This window comes from Ostrinia nubilalis, chromosome 10 (assembly GCF_963855985.1).
Source record: "Ostrinia nubilalis chromosome 10, ilOstNubi1.1, whole genome shotgun sequence".
Lineage (NCBI taxonomy): Eukaryota > Metazoa > Arthropoda > Insecta > Lepidoptera > Crambidae > Ostrinia > Ostrinia nubilalis.
In genome coordinates, this window is record NC_087097.1 from 8,425,208 (window position 1) to 8,448,292 (window position 23,085).

A 23,085-nucleotide genomic window follows, 5' to 3' on the forward strand; every position below is an offset into this window, starting at 1 on the left:
CTGTTTACTAATTCAAATGTCCAGTCTTCAGAATTTTCAATACCTGTTGTGCTCACCCTACAAACGATTGACAGTATGGCTTCCTATTAAACGGTTTGTTGACTAGTAACACCTCGAATGTCTGTGAAACATAGTTACACAATATTCATCTATCTTACATAATAATCTAAGATCCTAATTCGAACAGAAGAGAAACAATTGAACAAAATGTACGAGTATCTTATATTATTTTTATGATTGTACTTTTATTAACTTGTTAACTAATTTGTCAACGTTACGTAGTGATATTATTTTCAAAAACTATTTATTTATAAATACTTACCATAGATTTTGTTTATTTCAGCTATAGAAAATTTTATAAAATAATCCTTTAACACCGCGCGTGCCAACTAAGTAGGGAATCATCGCATAATGGGCACAAGTCAACGGATCTTAAATACTTTTTTGTAAATACATAAGTAGGTATTAATTTAGAGAAAACACTCAATAATAGCCCGAGTAATGCACCATCTGCGTCCCGTCTGCACATTAAAACGAGTGCGCAATAAAACGGTTGAGTCGTTCAAAATTGAAATTGGACTGTCTTGGGACCTGACACCAAAATTAAAGACAAGATTCCCTAATTTAATCAACTGATTTAATCAGTATAGGTACCAGACCACGACATAGCAACGTGGGTTGGTATAGCGTCTTAGACTATATTTTACTAGCTTTCCGCCCGCGGCTTCGCCCGTGTTGAATTTTGTCTGTCACAGAAAAACTTTATCGCGCGCGTCCCTGTTACAAAAACCGGGATAAAAACTATTCTATGTCCTTTCCCGGGACTCAAACTATCCCTATGCCAAATTTCATCGAAATCGGTTCAGTGGTTTAAGCGTGAAAGCAAGACAGACAGACAGACAGACAGACAGACAGACAGACAGAGTTACTTTCGCATTTATAATAATAGTATAGAAGTATAGATGTAGATACGTAGGCACGCAATGACTGCATAATGTCCGAGACTATATGGGTTTCAAGATTTAATCCAATTATGATCTGACTCAATGCTCTTCTCTGCAGTTCGCGGAAGAATTACTCGCGCCACTGTCACATTAGACAGACAAACAAACTAATTGAGGCAAGGCAGGCGTAATACGGATACTGTGCTCTGGAAATTTCTAGTTACATTCTAATTAGTTAATGTTCGACATCATTGTTTAAAAATACAACCATCTTAATTCGGACCTGATCTAACCTGGTAAGTTTTGGTCTTTTAACTGGGTTTTGAAATATTGAGACTCCTATTTTATGCTCATGGGTTTTTAATTAAAAGCCTTTTTGTTAAATTACTTAATTTTCAAGTCACTTGCAATTTATTTGCTAACTCTATTTTTTTCAGTCTGTAAAAACGCGTTCCAAAATATTTCCGTGGGTGTTGAATGTTAAATCTCTAGAACGTCTTACGGTAGTTGTTAATTTGTTATTACTGTTATTACATAAGCAAGTAATTACTAAATCTAGTGGGCTTTCTACACCATAAGTGAAAAGAGAAAAATCCAAACAAAGATTGTAAATATTCAATTCATTGTCTTTATCAAAAGCCCATATAACTTTCAGCCTATCATGAAGTTCTGTAACATTTAGTTCCATTATCTGAGTAGGTTTTGCAATACTTAGTTCTTGTCATTCCACACAGTTGCAGTGCCTTACAGACTATTCCGATCTAGTTAGTTCTAAACTTCATGGCAAGCGTGGGGGAAGTTTTGTATTTCATGAACTAACTAACAAGATTGACGAGTGGGTTTTAATGCACCATACATGTTTGAAATTAATATCATTTTACCGGTTAGGTATATCCTGGTCTCTTTAACTTTGGCCGACGAAGGATTTATTACATTATGATGGCATGTGCTTAACTCGTGCCTAGTTAGCAATTTCCTTTAAAAATTGCAAATAATTTCAACTTTTTTAATAGTAAGTATTTGACCAGACATTCTAAAATATCGGTGTAAGGTAAAGTCTACTGATTTGTTACACTATCCTACCTTATATTGATAGTGTAGGCGCTCAAAGACATGTTATTTTATTCGTATTAATAACTTACAGCTATAGCTAGAACTAGTTAATTTATTACATCTTGAAACGTTAGGTAACAAAGAGAACATTTCTATAGATTACTTAGTGTTGCTTGCAAAAGTGATATGCCCACAAAAGAAGATGTCAACGACGGGAATAACGCTGATGCTTTGTTCTGCATAGATAACTGTACTGTATAAATTCACCAGTGAAGTGTACAGTGTGTGATCAGTGATAAATCTGCGGTAGCGAATCGGTTGACTGGCCTTCCGGAAGAGGAAATCCCCAGATCAATTGAGAAGGCGCACATATCGCAGAGGAATCCTATCACGTACTTGCACTACCTCCTGGAACGAACCAACACCAAGCTTCATCTGCCACCGTCAACTACGTGCCAGATCACTAAGCTACGAACTACTTACGAAACTTCATCCAACTTCTACAACTACAATCAACTAACTACTTCAACATCATCATGCTGGAACTACAACAACAGTGTTTCAACAACATCAAAACTCTCTGCTCTAACTACAAGAAAGACAGCGAAAACCGAAAAAACCAAGAATACTTACTTAAACGACTGGAGTCTCTCGAGGCACAGTGGAGCGACTTCAGTGCACGACATAAAATACTACTAGAAACGTTCGAAGACAAGAACATCAACTACTTCACCGAAAACATCTACGAAAATACGAAACAACTTTACGATACTACTAGAACAAGCATGGAAAGCTTACTGAAAAAACTATCTGAGCCCAAGTCTCTGGAATTCGACCTATCAGGAATGCTGGAGGAGAGCTCGGATGAAACTTCATCTTCAAACTCACTGCTGGAAAAACAAATGTGTAACTTCAAGGCTCTTGACCGTGCTATGTCCAAAATTGACCTCAAAACTATCACCGAGAAATGGGAGCTTCAAGACCATCTCTCTATACTTAAATCTAAGTGGCAAGACATTGACAAACTACATTGGGAATTGGAAGCTAAGTACAAGGGCTCTAACGACAAATACTACAACATATTTGTCGAAATGGAAGACAAGTATGACGACATCCGACGAGTTTTAAACTCAAGAATATGGTCGACTGTGCATTACGAAACATCAGCGCCGAAAATGGAAATACCTGAATTTTCTGGCAACTATACTCAATGGATTTCCTTTAAAGATCTTTTCATGGAAACCATTCACAACAATCCAATGATAAACAACGCTCAGAAGATGCAGCATCTCAAATCTAAACTGAGAGGCGAGGCAGAACGCATAGTGCAGCATCTCAGTATCAGTGCCGACAACTACAACTCATGCTGGAAGATACTAACGCAACGCTATGGAAACCGACGCCTTCAGTTTACATCTTTCATCAACACCATGCTCAACTTGCCTACTATACAAAATCCTGATAGCTACAACTTGAAAAACATGCACGACGTCATCACTGAATGTTTGAATGGAATCACAAACATTGGCATTGACACGACTACGTGGGACCCACTTATTGTCCACCTGATGTCACTAAAACTCGACAGAAGTACTTACTCGGAATACATGAAAGAACTACAAGACCACAGAGAATTGCAGCCACTAAACGACTTTCTATACTTTCTCGAGTGCAAGTTCATGGCGTACGAGTCCATGAAAAACACCAAAAAAGAAGCTTTTGGTACTCAAAATCAGAAGCATACTTTTACGAAGACTTCAACTTCAAACAGAAACATTCCATCGTGGAATACTAGCGAGAGAAACTATTCATTCAAGAAATACAACAACGAACCTAAGAAAACTTATTACACTACTTATGGAAAGTGCCCAAACTGTAACGAGAATCACGTGTTGATGCAATGTCCAAAGTTCATCGACATGAACCCCACTCAACGCAATAACACTGTTGCAAAACTGCATTTGTGCGAAAACTGCTTATACAGGCACGGCAACGACAAATGCAATTCTACAAAAACTTGCAAAGAATGCAATATGCGACACCACACTTTATTGCACAACTCTACAAAGAAATATTCACCAACAACTAAAACATCAAACGAAACTACCTCAAAACCACGACCTTCAACTTCTTCTCAACCATCTTCCAATCATCTATCGACTGAAGATGTGGAGATCTTACTGCCGACTGTACAGCTGCAAGTGATGTCTGCAAACGGCACTCAAATTAAACTTCGGGCTTTACTAGATCAAGGCTCGCAAGTGAACTTAATTACTGAAAGGGCGGCGCAACTGCTACGTCTGCCTAGAAAGCGTCTGAACGCAACCATAACAGGAGTAGGATCTGTTTCTGGAGACTGCAAAGGACGTCCAAATCTGTCTTGCAAGTCCATTTACTCCAGTTACGTCGTTTGAGGTACAAGCCCTCGTAATGAAAAAGCTCACTAACAACTTGCCAAACTCGTCATTTGAGCCAAATGAATGGCCACACTTAGAAAACTTGAAGCTCGCAGATCCAGACTTCCACATGTCGCGCCCTATTGACCTACTGCTAGGAGCCGACGTATACTCCGACATCTTACTAGACGGAGTACTCAAAGGAAGTCAACAATCACCGATTGCACAACAAACACAACTGGGATGGATTCTGTGCGGCAAACTGAAAACTTTAAACTGTCACGTGACCCTCATCGATCTCAACGAAATATCGAAATACTGGGAAAGCGAAGACATCGTCCAAGACGACAATGACCTGTCTAAGGATGACTTCTGTGAAAAACACTACTCAAACACCGTGCAACGTCACTCAAACGGGAAGTACATCGTTGAAATGCCACTTCTATCTAACTATGAAGAAAAAATGGGAAACTCAAGATCTATCGCTCTCTCACAATACTTACAACTGGAGAGACGATTTGAGAGAAACCATAAACTTGCTCAAATGTACCGAGACTTTATCAACGAGTACATTGAACTTGGTCACATGACGCCGTCGTCATCGATACCTACATACCTACCGCAACATTACTTACCGCATCATGGCGTTTTACGTGAACAATCAACAACTACCAAACTGAGAGTCGTGTTCAACGCTTCTCAAAAAACTACAAGTGGCTTCAGTCTCAACCAACTACAAGAAAAGGGCCCAAATCTACAAAAAGATATTCAGGCGCTTATCTTAAAATGGAGGTCATACAAATATGCATACACCGCGGACATAGAGAAAATGTACCGCTGCATAGAAATAACTCCAGATCAACAACAACTACAAAAAATTATTTGGCGTGACTCACCAACTGAAAAGCTCCGAGAGTATGAACTGTGTACCGTGACTTATGGGATGAAATGTGCTCCGTGGCTTGCTATGAGAACTCTCAAACAACTTGCAATGGACGACGGTCACAAACACCCAGAAGCAGCACGCATACTTCAAGATGAATTTTACGTGGACGACCTTGTCAGTGGTCACAACGTACTCGATGACGCAATCAAACTTCAAAAATCGCTAATCGAACTACTAAAACTGGGCGGCATGAACCTGAGAAAATGGTCAGCGAACGACCCCATTCTACTAAATAACTTAACTGAAGATCAAATTTCATCGCGTAACAACTTCGACTTCAAACACGATGAATCACTGAAAACACTTGGCCTCGGCTGGAACCCCACTACTGACAAATTCTCTTTTAATTGGGAACTGGGAGACAACGTGAAAGCTGTTCTTACAAAGAGGACATTACTATCAGAAATATCAAAACTTTATGATCCCCTGGGATGGCTCTCACCTGTCACCATTACGGCAAAACTACTGTTCCAGAAAGTATGGACGGCCAAGTTAGGGTGGGACGAAGCTCTACCCTCCGACATTCAAGACGATTGGGTCAAACTTAGAAGTGAACTTCCGCTAGTCCAAGATGTCAAACTTGACAGATGGCTAGGGGGCCAGCAATCAAACATCGAACTACTTGGCTTCTCAGATGCAAGCGAGAAGGCTTATTCATGCGTCATCTACAGTTATGTCGCTAACCCTGAAGGCCCTCCAACTATAAAATTACTCACTGCAAAGACTAGGGTTGCCCCTTTGACACAAAAAACAACACTGCCAAGAATGGAATTATGTGGTGCACTACTACTTTCACAACTTGTACAGAAAATAAAAGAAGCCTTCAAAGGACACACGATTAACGTCCGAGCATGGTGTGACTCTCAAGTTGTTCTCGCCTGGCTGCAAGGAGACGTATCCAGATGGGAGAGATACGTGGCCAACCGGGTCAACAAAATCAAGCAAGTTATTCCATCAACAAACTGGCAGTACATTAAGTCAGAACAAAATCCAGCAGATTGTGCTTCTCGAGGACTGTACCCCAGCAAACTAATAAACTTTGAGCTGTGGTGGAAAGGTCCCGAGTTCCTTCAAAATGTTGAAACTGAAAAGTCAATGAAAAACCTTACTTGTTTATACACTACAAATACTGAACTTAAAACCAAGAAGGTGGAAGCCCTGAAAACAAATCAAGAACATTTTATTGAAAACTTAATAAATAAATGCAGTTCATTGACACGTGTAACAAGAGTCACGGCGTGGATACTGCGCTTTATTACAAACGCGCGCCGTACGACAAAACTTGACACCAAACACTTGACTACTACAGAAATATCAGCTGCTAATGAGCAAATAATTAAATTCGTGCAACGTACAGAGTTCGATAACGAGTACAGACAACTGATGAAACAAGATGTTATTTCGAACAAAAGTTGCATGTTCAAACTTAACCCCTTCTTAGACGACAAAGGGATTATACGTGTCGGCGGCCGTATCAACAACTCCAACTTACCATTTGAAATGAAACATCCCGCCATCATCCCGCGGAATGGACGTTTTACTGGTCTACTTATCGATCAAGCTCACTTTACAACACTTCACGGAGGTGCTCGATTGACGTTGGCTCATCTAAGACAACGCTACTGGATTGTTGGCGGAAATCGGGCAGTTAAAGCAAAATTACGTCATTGCATACGGTGTCATCGACACAAAACAACTGAAAGCCAACAGATTATGGCCGACCTACCACAACAACGTGTAACACCTTCCCGGCCGTTCACGCACACCGGGGTCGACTTCACTGGTCACGTGGACATCAAACTGAACAAGGGAAGAGGCGTTAAAACTTCAAAAGGATACATAGCTATCTTTGTTTGTATGGCAACTAAAGCCGTACATATAGAGCTGGTATCAGATCTCAGTACTGAAACTTTCATTGCCGCCTTCCAAAGGATGTGTGCTCGACGTGGCACTCCAAAACATGTCTACTCGGACTGCGGCACCAACTTTGTCGGCGCATCTAAAGTATTGCGAAAGGAATCCGAACAATTCCATCTACAACTTTCTTCAGAGTTTTTCGACCACATTGGACACCTGGAGGTAGATTGGCACTTCAACGCACCAGCCTGGCCTACAGCAGGAGGCCTCTGGGAGGCTGCTGTGAGATCCATGAAGTACCACCTACGACGTGTACTCGGAGATCAGAAACTGACCTTCGAAGAGTTTCAAACTTTACTATCACAGATCGAAGCGTGCATGAACTCCAGACCTCTGTGTCCACTAACTGAAGATCCTGAAGAATTTCAAAACTTTTTAACTCCGGGACACTTCCTCACCGGTGGCCCTGTGATGTCACTGCCGATCTCCGACCACAACAACTTACGTCGGCGATGGCAACTTAGATTGGCAGTATCGCTAACACCTTGTTTGGAGTTTTGGATCAACAATTCGCTGACAAGTACCAAAAGGACATTGAAACCTTACAAAACAATGAAAACTATTTACTTACTCTGGTAAAAAATCAAACTTCGATTGTAGAACTCGAAAACAAGGTGCTAAAGAAAACTGAAGACAACATAAATCGCCAAGTCTCCATGATGGAAGGCTACATGAACCAAACTGACACCAACTTAGCCAAGATCGAATCAACTATGGAAGCCATGATGGCCACTAGTTACTTCAACTCAGCGTCACTGACGGCATATTTACTCATTAAAAATATGCGAGTTATGCAAGACATGCTATTCGACACACTCACTGACGTCTATAAAGGACATATGGACGTGCACTTACTTACTCCAGTAAACCTGATTGACCAACTTAATGACATTTCTGGAAAATTGCCGAAATCATTAACCTTACCTGTGGAAAACATAAGAGAAGACATCAAAACAATCTACAAACTACTGTACGCGAAAGCAAGAGTTACTTCAGATTACTTTTTGTTTGAAGTTCACATTCCACTCACTTCAGACGAAGATTTCCTCATCTACAAGATGATTCCACTGCCTGTCAAGACTGAAAAGGGTACAACAATTATAAACTTGCAATCTCAATACATTGCTGTCAACTTCCACAAGAACACCTACATATCTGTTACAGAAACTGATTTGAAGTTGTGTACTCAAGTCAAAACAGATAATTACTTATGTTATAAAAATGTGCCTATTTTCAACTTGCATAACTACAATGCTCCGTGCGAGGCTAAGTTATTGAGTCACAGCTCGGGGACAACTTGTGACGTCAGGCCAGCGTCGTGCAATGACGCCTGGATCGAATTACACGAACCGAACAGCTGGCTGGCCGTTTGCTGCGAAGCTTGCACTTTGCGCACGGTTTGCAACTTTGACGTGACGTCGCACTCTATGACGTCATCTGGAATAGTAAACCTAGCGCAAGGATGTGTATTACAATCCAAGGACTTCACTATTCACTCGCACAATGAATACAACAGCAAAATTATTAACATCGACCACTACTCCGAAATCCCAACTCTCAACTCTACGGCAAACAACATTATCCAATTAACTCGACATAATGTGTCATGGAAAGTACTCCGAGAAACACATGATACTGAACTTCAAGAAATTGACGAGCGACTACATTCTCTGCACGAAAACGAAGTTTTAACCACATCCATTTCCAATCACGACATTCATCAATACACCATATGCTATGCACTCCTCAGTGCAGCAATAATTGGAATGAGTGTATGGATTACCAGAAAACTTGTCAACTATTACCGTATCAAGCACAACGGCATAACAACTCATACAAATGAAGCATTTGAACTGGAAGAAATAAAGACACACTACGGGGTGGGTCAAGAACACACAGCCCCAGCCCAGCCGCCGGCGCCGCGCCCCCGCGAGTCCCGGCCTCCAACGCCTGCTACTGCGGCACCAACGAAGAACCACGTTACTTTTACTTTTGACGATTAGTATTTAAAAAATTGTTTGCTTTGTAATGGCATATCTTAATCTTGATAGTTATATTTCCTAGTTCATCTTATTTTCTTTTCGGGTTGCCAATATGTACGGGCAAGCCATCGTACATTGCACTTACTTTTACGCTTACGTTTGCGTCCTACTTTTTTGGCGCGCGTTAGTTACTATTTTAAGTATTTTTCTTTATTATAACTCAGTACGTCAACAACCATCCCACGTAACACTACTACTCAAGAAAAGATTTGCCACGATAACTCTGTCAGTATTTTACTACAATATAAACTTTAAACTTTGGAGATCTTTTCTTCTCGACGTGCTCTTCAACTCGACTTCAACTAACTTCAACTCTACTTAGATAAATGTATGGCCCTACAAACCATACAATAACAGAATGAAAGAGATTAGCTATGTTCATTCAAATAATATTAATAAAAGGCTGTTCAACAGTTTCATTAATGCTTAATTACTCCGGCGCCGAAGGATGTCAACGTTTGTTTTGAATTGATGACTAAAAGGCCAGAACGCTGAAATGTTTAATTGAAATTTTAAATTCGTTGTATTTGCATTTTTATGCTTTGAAGCAACTAATAATTTCGCTTATAAAAGCGATTTAATTAATGTTCACTAGAAGTTATTTTAAGAAGGGTTTAGGCGCCGTATTATTTGCCGATACCTTCTTACTCGTACTCAAATAACACTTGATAGAAAATTGTTGCTAAACGATTTTAGCAAAACCCGAGTTTATAAAAACTTCTGCCTTCATCTAACACAGAAAAACCGCTATTTAGGTTTTTCTTGGTAAAAATTTACGATTTTTAGAAAAAGTATCTCCCAAAGCAGTATCTTACAGATATAATTGACCATAGGCGGTATTAGAGCAGAACAACGCGATGTTAAGTGTTGTAGTTGAAAACCTAATCACTTTAATTGCCTTATTGACTAATTATCCAATTTAATTATGTCGCTATCCGCTCTGCTCCGTCTACATGACCTCATTGTCCCTTGTCTTTTGCAGCGCGGCGCGAGAAGAAAGCGCGTGGGCGCGTTCCCATATAAATGGATGGGATGACTGTCTATCCAGGCATTACTCATGAAAGCCTGCGGGAAACTCGACGTGGATAGCCGTCGGCCGGTTGTGGACACAAGTGCAACAGTAATTTGTTATTTGAACAGTGAAAATGAAGTTTCAAAGCGCGTGTTTACTTTTCGCGATCGCTTTATGTTTTGTTGTGATCTGTGAGGCTTACCCTTTTCGATCTGGCAACATAGACTACGTGAGTATTGTTTTAAAAATGATTGTAATTAATCACGATGCATCATAAAGATTGATTGACTAATTGAGTATTACCTAATCACAATAAACAGACAGCTCACTAAAAAGCTTTCAAAAGGTTATGTAGAGTTAAATCGAACGCCTCAAATTAATAGGCCATCAATTTAAATTGAATAGTCGTTACTTAGCAATGAAATGCTGCTAAATATTATGTAGCTGTTTCTCGTATTGTATCAATAATGTTTCCTACGTTTTAACAGTCAATTAATTTTATGCATTTCAGTAAGCTACATTAAATTTTTTGTAATATTTCACGAATATTGAAGAAAAATAGGTGTTTACTGGGAATATTAGATACATCATCTAGGATAGTAGCTATACTAGGCGAGACGAGATTTAATGCCTTCCAAAAGTGGTATACAAACACAAATAAAGCACATCATGATGATCCTTTTTTCACCTGCAAAACCCTCTTTTCTCTTGGAGGAATCGAGAAACATCCCAACATCCCTTACCTATTGCCTAACGCGTTAAAAATATAACTTTTTGTTACCAGTTGGAGGCTCTTCGCCGAATGCAGCAGATACCCCAATGGCACTGCATGAGGTACCGGCGACTGCAGCTCCACGGCCACTGCAGCCGGTGGCTGCTGCTCCGACGGACCTGATACCCCAAGGTATTGAAGACAAGAGGATCTACTAAGGTTATACGGCTGTAACCCATTTCTCATACTAGTTTCAAGTTAGAATACTTCTTCCGACGTCATCTAAAAAACTCTATCGTGCATTTTTCGTAAAATTAACTTACCTACTTGTGTCTTAAAAATCAAGAGAGATAAATAAACATTTAAAGAGAGTTACGTTCGTACCAAATAGTAGATTCTTTCTAAAATTTCACTTTTACAAAGTATTTCTATTAGATTAGGTAACTATTTTCGGAATTAAATTAATGGGCGGATTCTTTCTTGTCTATTTCAACTTGTTAAACTCACCATTTCATTATCGTTCTAAGACTAAAGTGACATCAGAATTCTGATCTACATTTCAGTTGTTTTATAATTATTTTGTACCTGATAGTGTAATGAACCTTCCATACTACATTATACTTTACCTAAAGGTTTTAAAATAATAACGTATTTTCTGACTTTGTATGTAAAGGGGCTGAAAAACTCAATAACATAAGTCTTTTAAAAGCCACACACAATGTAAGGATATCAAGTTATTTCTTGGTTTTAAAAGGAATTTCAAGAATATTTTAAATTAATGTTGATACAATGCTTACTTAAATACCAAAGTTTTTATAAATGTAGTTTGAGTAAAAAATAAATAAATAAATAAATAAATAAATATTTAAACATATTTTAAGTAACATTACATATCTACGTAGATTTAGTTACATTACTAAATTACCTACCATAAGTTGAAACGATAGAATTTGTAAGTACTTATAACATCATCATCAGTATTACTGTTAATATACGCTTTTAATTAGAGATAGACAATTATATTCATATAATAAATGATATTACATATTCATAATTTGTTTTATTTTTGTCACTAACGCATTTAGGCTTAGGTACATAATTGATAGAGATATCAAAACAAGCTAGCAAGAGTTAGGTATATTTACTTATCTAAAATGTCGAACTAGGTAAGTGTTTTTTTTTCCAATAATTAACCATTAACCAGTAACAGTGTTAAGAATACCGTGAAAGATGACAAAATACTATCCTAGTGCGTGTAGTGTTAACCAAACGTCCCTTTATTACTACGAGAGTAAAGGTCGAGATCAAACCGTGTTAGGAAGATAGTGAGCTTGCATCAGAGTAACTGCGGGCTTCCTGCGAGAACTGGGCCGTGTCCAGCGGAGACCTCTGCCTAATCGGTGGTGGACTGGTCATTTGGTCAATGCAACGGGCCGCGCGGTCGCACCGCGGTCAACGTGAGACCACTATTTCGTAACATGACTCATGGGCGTTCTCCGACACAAGACGCTCGATGACGTTGCAAAAAAGCGAATATTAACATCATAGCACCTTCAATAAGTAAATTATTGCCAATCCCAAGCATTCGCAAGAAACGAGTGTTTTTCTTTATAAAATACTAGCTGACCCGGCGAACTTTGTTCCGCCTTAATGGCAATAAATAAGCAGACTTTTTTTTTTAAATTTCGAACGGGATAAAAAGTATCCTATGTCCTTCTCCTGGCTCTAAACTACCTCCCTGACAATTTTCAGCTAAATCGGTTCAGCCGTTCTTGAGTTATAAGTGGAGTAACTAACACGACTTTCTTTTATATATATACAGGGTGTTAGGTAAATGGGTATATGAGCCGACAATAGCCCATGTTAACATGGTCATATAAATGGTATGGTGAAGTCAGAAATTTGATATCAACATTTATTTTTTTTTAATTTTCATACAAAATAAATTTTATAACATCCGATTTGTATGAAAATTAAAATAATTAAAATGAAGATATCAATTTTCTGCCTTCACCATACCATTTATATGATCATGTTAACATGGGCTAGTGTCGGCTCATATACCCATTTACCTAACACCCTGTATATAGATGTAGAGCACTTCATTTGTTATTATTTAGATTTCAGAGGTAGTAACAACCTCAAATTTCCCACTCCACTGTTTTCATATGGGCCTTTTGGAATTCCCTCCAAAGCATTTACATCCTCAATTCTAATGTTCGTGCCAGATGCAGTATTCTGCAGTTTATTCACTGCATTTGGTTTGCGTTTTTGCCTCTCCATCCAAATGTCGTTCGCAAAACGAATTGTGAAGTAAAATATCAACTCCACAAAACTTAGAAGGCTGGCTCCAACGAAGAGTCCAGTCGTGCCACCTATAGACACTGAAATAAAGTATTTGAATGTTAGATTATCTGTGTTACACACCTGAATTGTAGGTAAATGAGTTACCATGGCTTTACTAACCAACTAAATCTAAACGACTTCGTACTACGTTCCTCTTGAATCTTTCAGTTGGCAAATATGCTAAGGTTAGTTCTATTTCTGCTTTCTTCTTATTGCCTTTCCCGTTCCTGAAAAAGTAGGTACATTACATAAAGTGTCTATTCTTCCATTCATTGCGTTGCGAACATAGAGAGCGATTGCAAAATTCTTGGATGCTTTACTGGTCAAATGCCTCCCACTCTTAGTTTATATTAAGCGACCCTGAAATACAAGAATGTCCTAGTTTGGTCATCAGTTCACACGATAGTTACTGTGATAAAAGTAACAATAAAGCATAGTTTTGTGACCGGTAATCAGATAAGTCAACAAGCTACAAGGTGCTACAAATTATCTTACGGAGTGTCGCCATCCTTGACGACGGTGATCTCTGTCTCATTGCAGGAGGGCAGGCAGTCACAAGTCAGGCCTGGCCGACTGGCCCAGTGAGGCTTGAGTGTGGTCAGGTGGCTCGCCAAGCCATGGAGACAGGCCATACCAGATATGTTGCAGTGTTCTGCTGGCGCTGTAAGATTTTTAACGCGACGTAAACTGAGATAGTTAAGAAACTATACTTAGGTGTAGGTATGTTTTCCCACAGAAATAAATTAAGTAGGTAGGTAATTTTATAAACTGACCGGTTACTAACTTAGGTAATCTTATACATAATCTCATTACCAACCAACTGTTTGTTCTTTGTGGATTGTAGATTGTAGGTACAGCGCTTAAATTTAATCGCGTCTCTGTGCCATCTGGTCAACATAAAAATATAATCAAGAACAAAATACGCCCCTTTTCCACAAATTAATATAGTCATAACTAAGGTGTATTTTTAAAAATTTAATTATCCATAATTTTTGATAAGGTGATAAATACTTTTAGGTAAATAAAATCTTTGTGTAATTTAACACAAAAGTAGAGTTCTTGTGTTCTTTCGTTGACCTATTACCGTAATAAGCAGCCAGCTACATTGTGCATCTTGTTATGTAATGGTTCTCGTACTTTACGTTCGCGAAAGATCTTGTCATCTCTATTGTTTCAAGCGTGAACACAGAGATAAATAAAACTATGTACTTAACCTACATTTTCGCTTTTGCCCTTTTCCATTATTTGTAGGGCTCAATGAATGACTTTGAACTGGATTACCTAGTAAGACAAGTTAAACAATGCTCATTGAGAACCACCCACTCTATCGAAGTTAATTTTATTTGTATAGGAAATCATTCGTATCGGGATATTTTGTCGATACTTAAAATAAATATTAACTAAAATCCTGTTGGATTGCCAAGCCGGTTGTGATTATTTTACAAAACTTTAACTCAATTGTTAGGGTAGTTCCTGTGGAAGTCAAAGTTTGATACACACTGGAGTTTGATCAATTAGAACTGGACAGGAAGGACAAACTAGTTACGTGAAAGTGATAGTAGCTACTGCCACTAGCCATCTGACCTCCATCTGCTGTCTACTTATATGTGTTGAAGGATCTACCTTCTAGGAAGATGCTGGCGAGCATCTAGTTTTTTCACGCGACATTTTAACCATGTTTTTATTGATTGGATTCACGGCACGGCTCTGTCCAAATTATAATAAGTGATGTCTACAGGTAGGTGATTTTTAAGTTCCTATACCCACTAGTGCCCAGCATGAAGTGGTCGTTGCAGTGGCATATCTCCATCTGTGCGCGCTTGCGGCAAAGCACCGTGCAGGCGCTGTAGGAGTAGTGAGGGTACAGCCCATCCTCGTTCTCGTGGTAGAACCGACAAGCCCGCTGCTTTGACGTCGTCTCCACCACAAGAGGGTCGTTCTCGATGTTTCTCACAGTTACCAGGCGCCTGGAATTGATACAGAAGGTCTACAGAAGGACAAACTACTTACAAATTATACACGAGTGCTTTCGAGAGAATGGTAGATAATATTTACCGATATTTATGACCAGGATGAACTTTAAGAGTAGAATATTGAAGAGTCGTGATACTAGGAACCTCTTCTGGGCCTATGGTATACACCTAGAATATTAAATTACCAATTAGCGAAGTTCAAAGACACACTCATTGCATCATAAAATCGTGCAGTAATGTAATAAGGAAGCTCTAAAATTTTCAAGGTGAACTGTAATCTTAATGTGTTAATAATGACTATTGACCGTGATATTTTAATTGTAAGTGCAATTTAATTACTGTGATTGCTTACCGTAGTTGGGACTAATATTTGAAATTTGATCACTCCTCGTTTATGCACCCTGTTGCTTACCATTGGAAACGGTTTTGGGTTTCTGTAATATTATGACATTGTAATTTAATAACTCTATAACAAGTCAAAGAAGGTCACAAACCATAGTTACTTACTTGACCTGAATAGAGTTCAGTATGAAACAGGGGCCTAAATCAGTGTCGAGAGGCTGAAAATATTCGCAGCAGCTGAACGGTCTGTCGTTGTAAGAACAGTTCCTGATGATTGTAGGGCAGTCACTGCGCACTAGTTTCGCATAGTAGCTGTAATTAGATTTGGGGCAGAGAGGGTCTGGTTCGTGCATGTTGTAACAGATTTCGATGAGGCTGTAGCTGACGCCGCGGAAGAAAGCGATGTCTTTAAGGGCGTCTTCTAGGTCCAAAAGGTGATCAGGTGGCCAGATACTAGAATGCAATACATTCAATTGACCTATAACTGTCGATGATACGATTCAAAATGCTTTGACTAATAGTTTTTACTTACGTGTCGGAAACATTGTAAACTTTATCATCATTAGCCGACTCGCAGATAGCAACCGTTGGCATCTCAGTGTTCCACTCGGTGTACGTGGTCTCCACGCCAAAGCTGATGGGGTTGATGATGAAGGCATCCCAGGCTGCGATGATGAGCACTGCCGACCCGTACCATGACAGTATCACGAGCACTAACCAAACCAATCTGCCAACATTTCAACTTTACCTATGTATTACGGCCTTATTCGTCAGAAAAGTCGTACTCCTGTAGTTACTTAACTTATAATAATACTTAGGCTGAGTTGCACCACCTTACTTTAACGGTAACTATGACGATAACCGGTGCTTTTTGTATGGAGTTTGACAGATTTTTGACGTTTGTCAAAGTTAAAGTAAGATAGTGCAACTCACCCTTAGGTATGTACGAGTATCATGCAAAAAATATACCCCCTTACTAATAAAAAGTTACACAGTTGTTGAACACTGTTTTAAAGTGTCATTTCCTTACAAAATGTCACTTTGAAACACTGTTCAACGAGCCTGTAAGTTTTATTAGTAAGGGAATAAAGTCTAAGTAGAGACTGTACGAGTACCTATAGTGGTTTAGTGGTAGAGTTAGTTTAGTTTATTAATATTTTTCCTTATATTTTAAGAAATAAGGCTGATTTTACCTTTCAATCCAGTGCTTCGTATCGTCAGCAATAAAATGGACGCCAGCAAAAGTACAATTTGAACAATAGTCCTTAATGAAATCCGAGCAGGTAGGCATTTCGTGGTCTGTAATTTTCACACTTACGAAATAAGCGTCGAATTCTCGGGTAGCTCATGACTAATAGCACAAATATTACAACCTTGCCTGTATATAAAATGGATTTTAATTCGTGTGTTGTGCAAAAGTTGTGAATATTTGATACGATAATAATAAATAATTGTGCAATGTCATGATTATGCAGCCGCGAATGCCAATGGCTGAAGGTTACAAAGCGATACAATGAATTTTAGATGATAGTTTTATTGTTTATTTTGAATATTTTTATAGCAACAAAAATAATAGAAATATTAAACTAACTATTTACATGTTTGTATTTTATTTTGTAAGATGTGATATGAAGTGTTTTTGTCTCTAAAGCGTTATTAAAGTAGTAGGTACATTTTATTTAATATTGCACATCAAAAGTATAGCTCGAACGTCGTAACATTTTGATAACATAATTTAAATTCTAAATAATATTATACATTTTTACATTCGTTATTGCACTACTAAATACAGGTTTAGCTTACTAGCGAACTTAACGCCCGGAGGCAACCATGTCTATCAACCGCCGATACATTATATCACCTACATAAACTTGAATATTTACATCTTTTTACTCTTTAGGTAATTCAAGAGTATTAAGTTTAGCCCTCAAATTGGCACTGGCTAAAGTAATAATCGAAGTTTTAATTTCAAATAGCGAGTAAACCTTAAATTAATACTAGAATATGACTAACTATGCGCTTGCTTATAAATGTTGCAATAGTTCAGGGTGCGCAAAATGTGGAGGTTCGAAGAAGTGATGATCCACATTTTGATAGGGGATTGGACGATTCTGCAGTCGCCCTGCTATGGGGTGATACTTTGGCTTCCTGGAGAGGAGGCCGGCGTGGGTCAGGATCTTGTAGATTTCCAGGCGGGGGACATTGTCAGCCTCTCTTTGGAATACCTAGAATTACAAAAAAGAATCACCTTTTAATACTAAATAGCGTGCACTGCATGTAACGTGTACTGCACACGACTTGTTTTCCCTAGATCACCGGTATAGGAAATTGACTGGTTCAGATTCAGAGTTATGCTTATACTTAATTGTAGAGTCAACAAATGTAACTTAATTTTCAGATATTGCCGATTTATGTCTGTCCAAAATATAAATACACTAGATAAGTTACCGATAAATCTCAATTAGCTTGTTAAATAATGTGTGTGACTAACCATTGTCTCCTATTTATTACATAACTCCGCATAAGTAGCTCACTTAAAATGATTCTGATCTACATACGTCCATCAGTCTACGTTTAAATCTTACGGGTCAAGTCAGTATTACGTGAATGATGTATCGTTCTTTTATGACAAATTGTTACTAGTGAGTGAACCAACTGTATCGAAAGATAACAAAAATATGAAGGTTCCGGATAATTAGGATTAAACCCTCAACACATTTGTCATAAAAACTACTGAGACTTTTGTTTGATATTAGTTTTGCTGTAGTAAAAACTTACTAAGATTTTACAATCTCTAGTTTTTAGTTTTTCGAAGATAAAGTGTAAGTACATTTTAAAGTTTCTAATTCCTAAAATACTAGGTACTTCTAAATGTTTAATTCTTAACAACAAATGTGCCAAGAGCATTCATCAAGTACTCAACATCTCATCAGTGAAGAAGTGAAGCTCTCAAATTCAATATCATTGTGGGTTAGGATTGAATAGTGAGTTAATTTTCTTACAATCATGCTTACAAGTTTTGAAGTGTATGCCACTTTCAACGCGTACTTGATGATGGAATGTTTTATGAAATTCTTGCACAAGTCTTCACTAAGTGGTGGCCTTGGACTTCTTAGTAACACATGAATGGAAAAGGTACAGCTATAATTACCTTCGCTCCGGTAAGTGAGATGTTATGACTACACGCACGAGCCATGCTGCTTCTTCTAACAGTAGCACTATGATTAGACTATTTAAAATAATTTTACTGTATTTTATTGAAAAAGCGGCTGACAAAGGTGACTGAGTTTCTTCCGCCACTTCTTCTCAGCACCAGCCCATGTGTTGTCCCAAAGTGGTGGTAGGGCAAGCTATATTTGGAACGTGTATAAATGCCCTACAAAGGGCCTATGTACTGAATAAACTGTTTGAATTTGTGACTGCGAAGGTAGGGTAAGTACACGTTTGCTTCAGTATAGGTTCTATAATATTAAAGGTATATTTAAAGACATTTTATTTAATGTTTTCAGACAATTGTCCTTAGACGACCCCCATTTAAACGTTTTAATTGCCGGATATTTTAAGTGTATTGACGTAAAATTAATTTTCCTTAATAAATAAAAAGCCATGTATCATGCGCATGTCCCAAATTAGTAGTGGTAGAGCTCTCGTATTTGGAGTAACTATAAAGATCTGCATTCGTTTACTATTCGTAGGCTTGATTGATTCAATTAACTTAATGAGTGGACACATCAATCCGTCACTGAGTGTGATTTTCACCACATGGCTTAACTCTAACGGAATTAACCCTCAACCCAAAGTACAAAACAGATAAGAAAAAACAAATAGGTTACCAGTTTTTCACCCTTATGTAATAGGCTGGTGAGCGGCAGGATCTCTTGGAGGTGGGGGTTGTGGAGCGCGTGGCTTCTCAAGTGGGGGGGCAGTGTCTCTTCCTGGTGACGAACTGCCACGACAGCTGGGTGGGGAGGGTAGCACCACGCTGGGGTAGCGATGGAGAGCAGCAGCAGAATCAATCTCATCGTTGTTTGTCTCTGGAGATGGCGACAGAAACATGCATTAGAGAACTCCTACTAACTAGTGGTCTACAGCAGGACTATAATACAAGTTAATAAATGACGTTTAAAATTGTATGTAAGTGGAATTGGGTAAAGAGGAAAGTGTTACTTAAGAGTAGGATAGGTATTACTAGTATTACAGGAGGCGTTTTCTCGTAAAAAGTGTGAAAAAGAGGAATTTTATATCTGAATGATTAAGTCAATTAAGGAAAATTGTATATTTTTCGATAAGAAAAATAATTTTGACCGTACAAAGCGCTATAGATTTGTCACAGCACAGACCATTGCGGTCGAAGCCGCAGGCAGAAAGTTAACTTTGAATAAATAAATAATAATTATTAACTAAAGAAAAGACATCAACGATAAGTTCGTTTGTCGTTCGTCTTATGGCTGATTTATTTGTACCTATAGACTATAGAGATCTAATTGCGTCATCATATTATCAGTATGTATTAGTTATTGATGCAGACTTTTACCGTCTATGAACTGATGTGCAAGATTAACAACTCCTAACAATCACAGATGTGTGTAGCATTAGCATATTACTAGTATTTTGACACAGTAACATTTGCGTGCCCAGTAGACACTTTCAATCGACTTTGTTTGGTATCCAACATAAATAAAACCAATTCTTCGGTGCCATTGTTTTCTAAAAGTACCTATGTATAAGCCGTGTTTAGACGTTCGATTTTGAATCGAGATTGTGATCGCTATGCCCAAATTACTTTCAAACAGTATACTCGTAATGTGCTACTTTACGTAAACGTAAATTATAAGTACTGAAATTATTGAACGTATTCTTTTGAAAATAAATACTTTTGCTGAATAGAAATTTATTTTCTAGTGATAAGTATTTATGTAATAAATAAACACTCTGTAATATTTATTTTCCTGCTTAACCACGTTGTAAGACATGTTTAGATTAATTGGTCTCTCTTATAAAAGCTTCCTGTTAATAATTTCCAAGGATTTTCAACCGACTTCAAAAAAGGAGGAGGTTCTCAATTCGACCCGTATGTTTTTTTTTTTTTTCTATGTTTGTTACGCGATAACTCCGCCAATTATGAACCGATTTGAACAAATCTTTTTTCTGCGTATAGGTAATACCTCAAGGGTGGTCCCATTTAAATTTAATAATAGAAAAAACAATCCCCAAGGGTGGAAAATTGGGGATGAACTTTTTTATACGCAATATCTCCGCCGATTATAAATCAATTTGAACGATTATTGTTGAATAGGTATTATCAAAAGGGTGGTTTAATGCGAATTTGAAGAAAATATTTCACCCCCAAGGGTGGAAAATTGGGGATGAACTTTTTTATACGCAATATTTTCAATTTTTAGTTTTTTTTTGTGTTCACGCATTTGAAGTCGGTTTTATTTTTTTAAAAAGTTAATTATCGTTACAGATTTTGTTTTACTGAAAAATAATTATTTTTGCTTAATTGGCAATTCAATTTAGATACCTACCTAAACGTTAGTAAAAAAATGTGACGTAGAATCTATTTTTCAACCGACTTCAAAAAAGGAGGAGGTTCTCAATTCGACCCGTACGTTTTTTTTTTTTTTTATTTTTTTTTTTCTATGTTTGTTACGCGATAACTCCGCCAATTATGAACCGATTTGAACAAATCTTTTTTCGGCGTATAGGTAATACCTCAAGGGTGGTCCCATTTAAATTTAATAATAAAAAAAACAACCCCCAGGGGTGGAAAATTGGGGATGAACTTTTTTATACGCAATATCTCCGTCGATTATAAACCAATTTGAACGATTATTTTTTTGTTGAAAGGTATTATCAAAAGGGTGGTTTCATGCGAATTTGAAGAAAATATTTCACCCCCAAGGGTGGAAAATTGGGGATGAACTTTTTTATACGCAATATCTCCGCCGATTATGAACCAATTTTTTTTGGTCTCAATGTACTGCCTACCTTCAGTGGTAACATCAAGGTAATAATTAGTTAACTAAAAAGCAAGAAATAAGTAAAATTTTATAAAAAAAAAAAAAAACCGACTCCAAAAAACCTACACTAAAAAGTAGAAAAATAATTACTAATTACCTACTTATTTATTAGGACGAATTATTAATATTTATGTAGGTATACCATGATTGATACTTTTGGAGTCGGTGCAGGCAAACTTTGCATGTTTCATAATCTTGGCACCGACTCCAGAATTATCAATCATGGTATACCTACATAAATATTATTTACATTCAAAAATTAAGTAGGTTTAGTAATTACTTGCACATGTACTGTTGTATTAATTAAAAATACGTAGGCCTACTTATTAACGTTAGTAATAGGTTAAAAAGGTACCTATATTACGAGGAGTTATTTTGACGTTAAACGGTGATGATCGTGATGTTATCAGTCACGATAATCATGATTACAGCAAATTGTGATGATTTTATCTGCACTGCAGGATGACGAAGCATTGACCTATTTATCTTTAAGTGTTGTACCCATCTCAGAGAACTATTTAGCCTTCTTAGAGCTTGATAAGGTAATAACATTATTAGACACTGCTCCAGTTATGGTACTGATGGACATTGATAAAGACGATGGATAAAATAATGTTGTCAGATACAATTTTTGAAGGACAAGCTACTTATGGTGCTCTAGCTCGTGGAATCCTCCTAGGTAGGAGGGCTCCACGGTCTTTTGAGACCGCGATCTCAAAAGGGCAGGTGATAAGAACATCCTGTTACCTACATCGTATAGTTAAGTATTCTCAAAGAGCTTTCATAATTAGAAGTTTTAAGATTTAAATAATATACTACTCGTACAGTGAATCATCATAGGTTCATATTAGTTAAGTATTTCATTATCTTTAATTAATTCAGAGTTAAACGTCTTATCTAATAAAAGCTTCTCAAAGAAGCTTTCATAAGAAGTTTTAAAATTCAAATATAATTATCATATTTTAAAACAATAGAGGCAAAAAACCGATTAGCAAACTCATCTTACACTTGACCTGATTCGCAGATGGGAAATGCGTGCGCTTAGACCGGACAATGCGCCCGCGCAAGGCCAAACAAACGGACTTTCAAACTCCCGCGCGTTATTATAATAACATTGGTCAATGTTCGAGAACGTTCTTCTACACTTCTTCCTCGAGGCACTTTGGATATGAGTATAATTAGTAAATAACATAATGTAGAGCAATCTATTTATTAAGCAATCAGCACATAATTCGACTGAATTGAATATGGATGCTAAGCTATGGATTTGTTTCAAAACTCATTATTTATGTTATTATTTAAATTGTTTTAGATCTACTTAACATATACTTAGATGAAAGCAATAAAGAGACGGTTAAATATTAGATCGGTGAAAACTT

At 37.6% G+C, this 23,085-nt stretch overlaps 1 protein-coding gene and 1 long non-coding RNA gene across 3 annotated transcripts; one reads left to right on the forward strand and one right to left on the reverse strand.

Moving 5' to 3' along the window:
* The first annotated feature begins 1,072 nt into the window (after positions 1 to 1,072).
* Positions 1,073 to 12,076, forward strand: LOC135075567 (uncharacterized). Of its 2 annotated transcripts, none has more exons than XR_010258056.1 (3): positions 1,073 to 1,240; positions 10,281 to 10,539; positions 11,095 to 12,076. It is a non-coding gene; the product is annotated as an uncharacterized LOC135075567 (long non-coding RNA). The 2 variants fall into 2 exon arrangements; XR_010258057.1 differs by lacking the exon at positions 1,073 to 1,240 and adding an exon at positions 1,938 to 1,956.
* A 1,033-nt stretch (positions 12,077 to 13,109) lies between these two features.
* Positions 13,110 to 17,207, reverse strand: LOC135075429 (sodium channel protein Nach). Its single transcript, XM_063969871.1, has 9 exons — positions 16,877 to 17,207; positions 16,216 to 16,410; positions 15,849 to 16,136; positions 15,694 to 15,775; positions 15,424 to 15,509; positions 15,136 to 15,335; positions 13,864 to 14,029; positions 13,489 to 13,595; positions 13,110 to 13,406 (listed from the first exon to the last, which is right to left on the reverse strand). Exons 1-9 carry the CDS (start codon positions 16,972 to 16,974, stop codon positions 13,135 to 13,137), a joined length of 1,494 nt encoding a protein of 497 aa, XP_063825941.1. The 5' UTR covers positions 16,975 to 17,207; the 3' UTR covers positions 13,110 to 13,134.
* Positions 17,208 to 23,085: the final 5,878 nt, after the last annotated feature.